At 33.3% G+C, this 7,500-nt stretch overlaps 2 protein-coding genes across 3 annotated transcripts in view; one reads left to right on the top strand and one right to left on the bottom strand.

Annotated features, from left to right (window-relative positions):
- Positions 1–603, top strand: part of LOC119580048 (omega-amidase NIT2-like) — a 9,100-nt gene extending 8,497 nt beyond the window's left edge. The window contains 2 exon segments of the mRNA XM_037927947.1: positions 1–68; positions 229–603. The exon segment at positions 1–68 is cut by the window's left edge and continues 71 nt beyond it. Coding sequence (XP_037783875.1) covers positions 1–68; positions 229–317 — 157 coding nt within the window. The 3' untranslated portion in view covers positions 318–603.
- Positions 1–7,500, bottom strand: part of LOC119580047 (pre-mRNA 3'-end-processing factor FIP1-like) — a 37,478-nt gene that overhangs the window by 22,557 nt on the left and 7,421 nt on the right. The window contains exons 6-9 of one of the 2 annotated variants that reach the window (XM_037927945.1): positions 7,268–7,438; positions 6,813–6,910; positions 5,517–5,777; positions 2,300–5,019 (exon numbers count right to left, since the gene is read on the bottom strand). In XM_037927945.1, coding sequence (XP_037783873.1) covers positions 4,881–5,019; positions 5,517–5,777; positions 6,813–6,910; positions 7,268–7,438 — 669 coding nt within the window. In that variant the 3' untranslated portion in view covers positions 2,300–4,880. Of the gene's footprint in view, positions 1–2,299; positions 5,020–5,516; positions 5,778–6,812; positions 6,911–7,267; positions 7,439–7,500 lie in introns of those variants that run through there. The other variant, XM_037927946.1, reaches the window with a different exon arrangement.

The following is a 7,500-nucleotide window of genomic DNA, read 5'->3' as shown; positions in this document are numbered from 1 at the left end:
GGTCAGTCCATGGGCAGATGTTGTAGCAACTACAGAACATGAAGAAGGGATTGTATATGCTGATTTGGGTGAGATTTTCTTGTATTAGATTGCCAGAGTTATAGAAAAAAAAATATGTACTAATTATGCACTTTTAATGTAGTGAGGATGTGAGTTTGTATTGATATTTTTTCTGCCCATTTCCCGGATCAATGAATAATTTTTCTTTCTGTTTTTTCATCCAAACAGATATGGATTACGTACAAAAAGTCCGTCAGATGGTTCCCCTCGGTGTCCAGAAGAGGAATGATATGTACGAAATTGTTACCAAGAAATAACTTACTCCTCAGTTTAAAAATGAATGAATATAATACATTTTCCTAATCCACAGTGCTCAGTGCTATGATTAAGTTTAGTTATATAGAGATACAGTGTTGAATAACTGCTTTGTACATACATGCTATAAAAGGTATATTTTTAATAGCTATGTAGATATCTCTATTATGATATTATGTCATAAAAGAAAGTTAGCATTGAAAATGGCTGATTTCAAAACTCCAGTAGCATTTCAAACAGCAAAGCTTCACTAACAAGTATAGAAGATATATGCATATATTCCAAGATGTTTTGTTTCATTTACCAACCAGCCAAGTTCAAAATAAAAAGGATGCAAGGTGCTATGTTCAAGTTCAATTTTGAGTTCCAAAATTGATCTTATTTCACAGGTTCAACAATTCCGTGATAACATCCAAAAAGAAAGAAAAACAAAATGACGTCCTTCAACCTTTGCATAACATTTATTACCGTTCTTTCACTATACAAATATTAAATAACATGTTCTTAATAGAAGATAAAGATAAAGTCTGAATGAGTATGTGAGATTGATAAAATGGAATGAAAAGTTTAGTTATGTTTTTCAAATGAATTAATTCATGAAGAACAAAGGTGTCTTTTCTTTTCTTCTTTTATAAATATCCAAATTAAAGCATTTCACAATAGTTGTGTGTTTAACTAAGGACTGCTGAAGGTTTCACAGCCAGAGGTGTCACAGCTTCAAATAAAAGAAATAGGCTGGCAGCTTACTTTTAGAAACAGACAAAATTATAAATAAGTAAAATAAATTGAATATTAAGCACCTACTGAGTGCATGTGAAATTCTGTTTATTCCTGTTCCATTTTAAAAATAAGATTTTAAAAAATCTTTATGAATAAAAAAACTTAACTGTTATAACTAATGTTTTTGTATAAAGATGGAAAAGGAAACATACAGATGAATTTTACAGTATTTAGCAACATCCAGGGAAGAGGTCATAGCTGTTAAATTCCTTAGGTTAACTTAGAAAATTACTGAATTCCAAAACTAACTACAGACACCAAAGATTTTAGTAGTTTTAAAAAATCCCAGTAAATTAATTAAATTCAACTGTTGGATGAATTAAAATCAACAATTTTATGTAACAAGATCATCATGTTTTCACTTCAGTTTGAAAAGTTAATATGCAGTTTTATACCACAAGCATATATGAACTGCAAATTAACTAAAAAAATTCAGCAACTGCTTCACAAGTGGGCAAAAAAATTGCATAAAACGTAAGTTCCAGAATACTATTTTTTCTTATGAAATACTCCATAAACACACACTGCATATAACAATAAAGAAAATGTATAGAAAGTGTATTCCTATGGCTAGTGTAGAATACTCAACATTGTGAGGAGCTACACAACCTTGATCTCAGGGTACATTGAGTATTACTGGTGCACTGTTGCAGGGATTGTACATTACAGAAATGAACTATTTCTGTGTGTTTCTTTCTTCCTATGATTTATAATTTATAAGCATCCTTGTGTAGTATTTTCCATTTTATGAGTCAAAAATCACTTTCCTTTCTCACTGCACTTACATAGGGACCAGAGGGGTAGGATGAAAGGCAGGAATAGTTCAGAAACAGATGCCAATAGCATATTACCACATATGGGAGTGCCCACTTAAAAATGCATTGCATTTCATACCCTGTGTCACAGATAGTACATGCTCATCATATGATGCATATCACCACTGTTGGATTCATGGCCATGAGTTTAGCATAAAAATAATTTAAAAGTGATGTATTTAAAACATGATGGAAAGGTAAGTTATAGAGACAGTTATAGAGACACGCCAACAGGGATCTCGTAAGCTTATTTCCACTAATTTTAGGAATGTATTCAACAATGTATGTTATAGACATGAAGTAAAGAGAAATATGCCTAGTCCTAAAAAGAAAATTTAACACCTGATAATCTGATTGTTGTTTCTGGTAAGGATAAAAGAAAAATGCAAACTGATGAGATGATATTACTATGACATAAAACAAATGAATAAGGCCAAAAATTCATCAGATAATTAAAAATGCCAGGAAACAAGATGAAAAACAAAATGGTTACAAGCAATTCTTCAACTCTTTTTGCACACTTCGACATACAAAGTAGAACACCTCTTCACTGACATACCACAGAACCAAAGATTGTAGCATGAGATAAGAGCTTTATCCGTGTACAGAACCTTCCTACTTGATGAACCTTTTGCATGAAAACACCACATTCAACATCTCTAGCTTCTTTTGTCAGTGGCTGATCAGGCATGTAATATCCAAATGTTTATCGTAACCTGTAACCCTGTTATTTTTCTCAGTTAAAAAATTCATTACTGCTATATCATAATCTGATATTAGTACATTATCTAAATTCTTGAAAACAGTCATAAAAATTCTCTCTCATACACTGTCATAACAATCCATGTTTCATAAATCGATAATATTTTCAAACAAAAAGCTATCTTATATCTAAATACAGCACTTTGTAATGTAAGTGCTTGAATAGCTACATAACTGTTCTTAAGGTAAATATAAACATACACTACCTGTGTATCAGATTGTAGGTCTTTGCCTACTGCTGTCATAATATCAACAGAAATGATATGGCCTGGTATTTTTCTTGAGGATATAATCAAATTCTTCCCTGGAATATGTGTTTGTGTATGGCAGGTTGAACTGGCCATAAGTCTCTGACATCTAGGGCAGGGGTTGGCAACCTGCTGCCTGCAGGCCAGATCCAGCCTGCAGAGCCTCTCAGTGTGATAATGGCACATAGGATGGAGCAAATTCACATGGATGAGATCTTCAAAGTCAATGATTTGAGTGTTTTATTGTTTTGTTTTTTAAATAAATTTCATACAATATAATCACTAGTTTGCCTGCTTTCCTATATTTTTTTTTTGTACACCTAGGTACTGTTGGGTTCTCTTTAGCGCTCCGGCCCGAAGGCTACACCTAGAAACTTTGACTGGCCCTCACACCGAAAAGGTTCCCGACTCTTGATCTAGGGTTACGCATAAAGGAAGGGTCTGGGTGACACTATACTTTCATATGTAAAAAAAGTACAGGCTGCTACCTAAATTTGTTTTACCTTACTTTCTATGTTACAAATGCCTTTTTCTAGTTAATTAGTTCATTAATTGCATGTTCGCAACTACAATTAATGTAGACATGAAGTACCTTTTAATAGTCCTTGTAAGTAATGATATTGCATAATACCGACAAATATTTGTCATAGTTTTCTTGTTTTACTATCCTGTTGATCACAGACATTTTGCAAAAAAGCTGAGATGCTGAGGACTTGCACAGTAAAATTATTCTACAAAAACAATTACAAAAACTATGTGATTCATTCCAAGTTACTGAATTAGTGCAATATACAATGCCCCAAACAAAATTTTAACCTTTTATGTATCACTTTGCACTTACCAGTTACAAATAGGACTGTCTTGCCTCAAGATGCCATCATTTATTTATTTATTTATTTTTTAAGGCAAGTGCAGTTCACAACAATAAACACAAGCCCCTATTAAGTTCACCACAATAAACACAAGTCCTTATTAGCTACAGTTTTAAAATGTATTCTCATATAGCAACATTTTTCCAAGACATGATGGTGCTAGTCTAAACAGATTCTTTCTTTATCAGTTCAATATTTATCAGAATCATTTGTCATTAATAGCCTATGAAGCTTCTTCCTTACATTCTCCTACTTTCTGAATAAATAAGTAAAAGTGTAAAATGAAAACTCATTACATTGCAATATTGCTTTCACTATCTTTACTCTGTGCCCAAGAGAGGGTGTTCAATTTTTTTTCTTTTTCCATGTAGGATATTTACATAACCCATAACCACTTTGTGCTAACAAAAGTCTATCCTCTTTATGCAACTTTAATCAGTGTCTCATGAAGGTAAAATTGCATATATTAGGTTAGTACCACTATTTTGCACTGCAGAATTACTACTATTGTCTAAACCTTACGACTGAAATTTAACCATTTTCATTACTTCTACAATAAACAACTTTCAATCTCTTAAATCCATTTTGCACGAGATATGCCTTAGCTCTCATGAAGAACCTGCCTCTGGTTACTAAAGACAGTTTCTAAAGCCAAGCCTCTATCATGTTTACTGACATCAAACTATTGTTATAACTGTGGTATTCTAAATACTAACATTATTGTATTGTATTTGCATAAATCCATGACTTTTAAGTATATAAATTGGATAATGAAACAATTTAGCTTGAAAATGTATGATTTCTATTTTCACAAAATTAAAGGCTTATATAACGCATATGTAGTTAATGTAATCAAAGATATGCTATTATTCATAATATTTCTACTTACAGTCCATTTCCTAACCAACATTAAGTTAAAAAAGGGTGTAAAAAAAAAAAAATAATAATAATAATAAAATAAAATAAAAAATTATCAGTTCTTATGCATGTATACCGATGATGCATGGATACAGGATGCCATATAAATATAGACCCGAGAATGCAACAGACATTAGCTGTTTGTACTAGACACACATAATTCCTTCTTTCTAATCAGCATCACGTTCTCTCTTTGACTTCTTTCTCTTATGTCTATGGGAAGGTGATCTGGAACGCGATCTAGGGTGTCTGCTCGAGTGTCTGTGTCGACTTGGGGAACGGCTGCGCGATCTGTGACTTCTTCGGGATCTGAAAATCAATGTTTGCAGTATTAGAAAGGGTTGTCCAAATCACACAAATATTACAAAGGGTTTTTAAAATTACATACATAAACAGACAGTATTTATAGTAGTTGTGAATTTTAAAAGAAAAAGAAAAACAACAACTATCAACTTCAAAATTAGGTGAAGAGGAAGAAAAAAAAAAGCCAATACTTCCAACTGGCTTAATTATCATAGCAAGGAATATATTTTTGGTGAACATAGATGAAAATTACAATTTGCATCAAAATTTAAGATAATCAACTTTTTCAGGATTACTTTTTTGCACTGAAGCACTAACTTACACTGCCAAGTCCACAGAAATTAAAGTCAACTTCTCAAACTATAAATAAACAAATAAATACATAAATAAATAAATAAATAAAATAAATTTTATTAAATTCAATATCGCTGGTGATATCTCTCACTCCTTTTGCACCTGCAGTATTTCCCAATCCCCTAACAAAAATAGACAGAGGCACTCACCGGTGTCTCTCCTCCTCGGGTTCTGCAGACGGGGGAGGCGCCCCTACAGAGTCCTCATCGAAGTACCCTCCACCGCCTGACACCGGCAGCACATTTGGCGGTGCTCCTCCTCCTCCCCCTTGGCCCTCCCAGTTGCCCTGGCCACCCATGGGAGGCTGTCCCCCTGAGCCCCAGCCAGAGGGGTTGTCATAGGAGCCCCCTCCGTAGAAGTTGTTGCCCTCATTGCCATAGTAGGTGTCGCCGTAGGGGTTACCTCCAAATCTGAGAGGGGAATGAAGGAGGAAAATAAATAAAGGTACATAAAAAAAAATAATTAAATAAATAAATAAAAATTAAAAGACTTATTTTGGGGGTTTTCAGTTTATAGTTGCAATTTCAATACCCCCACCTATCTCTAAAGCTAAAGCATTGTGGCCTGACCTAGGCAGATTTACTAAAATAAGAGTGGTCTTTGCCAAAGAAAGGAATAAAGGGACAATGTGAATCTACTGTATGTAGACTTCTTACAGTTAACTCACTGACAATAAAAATGTATATGCACTGTTCATTATGTTCAAAATATTTTCCATATTGATCATTATAATAAAAAAAAATCATCATCATCATAAAAATAATAACAGCAACAACTTTAATATTACCAAAACAGTATGAGAAATAAACACCTTGTTCACTAATTTAAACAGGTGAGGTTAGGTTGGTCTAACAATTCACTTGATGAATTATGCACTTGTGTAAAAGAAAAAGAAAAAAAAAGAAAAAAAAAAAAAAAAAAAAAAAAAAAAAAAAAAAATATATATATATATATATATATATATATATATATATATATATATATATAAAAATAAATACAAAAGAGAAGAGCTAAGGTTATTGTGCTTTGTGCTGCTGTTAGAATATGAAGCCAACACTTTCACAAAAAATGAGAGCAAATGTCTTTTATCCATGGAGCATAAGGGACAGCTAGGCTCATTCTGTAAATTATAATGGAGAAAAAAAAAATTATTCCACCCTATCATGATTACTGAACTCATGATAGGGTGGAATAACTGCCCAACTCAGTAAATAACAGAGAGGATCCTACAAAACTAGGTAAATTGTTGAAAAAAAGAAAAAATCAAGAAAAAAAAGAACATCTCAATCATATCTTCTAATATACAGACAACAGAAAAGGAAAAGACCGGTAGAAAGAGAAAATCCGTTCCACAGAACACCGACACCGAACAGGACAAAGCACTCAAGGGCCTAAACATCCAAGACACTTAACAAGAGATGACACGAGGCAGATAAAGTTCTTACTCCATATCGTTATATCCTGGTTGTGATGGAGGCATTGGTGGAGGCGGTCCATTCATCATTACCTTGTTAGAGTATTCTCGTCTATCAGCCGTCATGACCTATGAAGTGAAATTTAAAAAAAATTATTATGAATATGCTCATGATAATGAAAGTGCTGATAAAGACACAGAAAGTTGTAATAACAGTATCAATATTTATTTCGCTTCACATAATAAAAACATATTTCTTATCTCACTTGAAGGTTAAATGTACAGTTAAATGTCCAACAATATTCTAAACACACCCGTCAGCAACAGCCATGAATATCAAATAAAAGGAAAAGGAAAATAAATGGGGAGGAAAATTAACCCAGAAATCAATCTACTTCACTCTTTTTTTTTTTTTTTTTTTTTTTTTATCAATATCATAAAGAAAGCATTTTCCTCTCAATGAAACGACGGAAGTGCAATCAATACCTGTATCGTGCTGGTCTTAGGGTTTGAAGCACCCCCAATGACGTCAATCTGGCCCATGCCTTTGTTGCGTGGAGGTGGGCCTGCTTTTGGCCGCTGGGAGCCTGAACCTCCATATTTGCTGTTGTCATTTACAATGGCTACTGGGATACTGCTGGGAGTGTTACCAAAAGGCTGAAAAACAAAAACGAGATGATAAGGTCTCGGAATGTACCATTTTTACCAGTTTAGATACT

This window comes from Penaeus monodon, chromosome 13 (genome assembly GCF_015228065.2).
Source record: "Penaeus monodon isolate SGIC_2016 chromosome 13, NSTDA_Pmon_1, whole genome shotgun sequence".
In the NCBI taxonomy this organism is placed as follows: domain Eukaryota; kingdom Metazoa; phylum Arthropoda; class Malacostraca; order Decapoda; family Penaeidae; genus Penaeus; species Penaeus monodon.
This window is presented reverse-complemented; position numbering and strand designations above follow the sequence as displayed.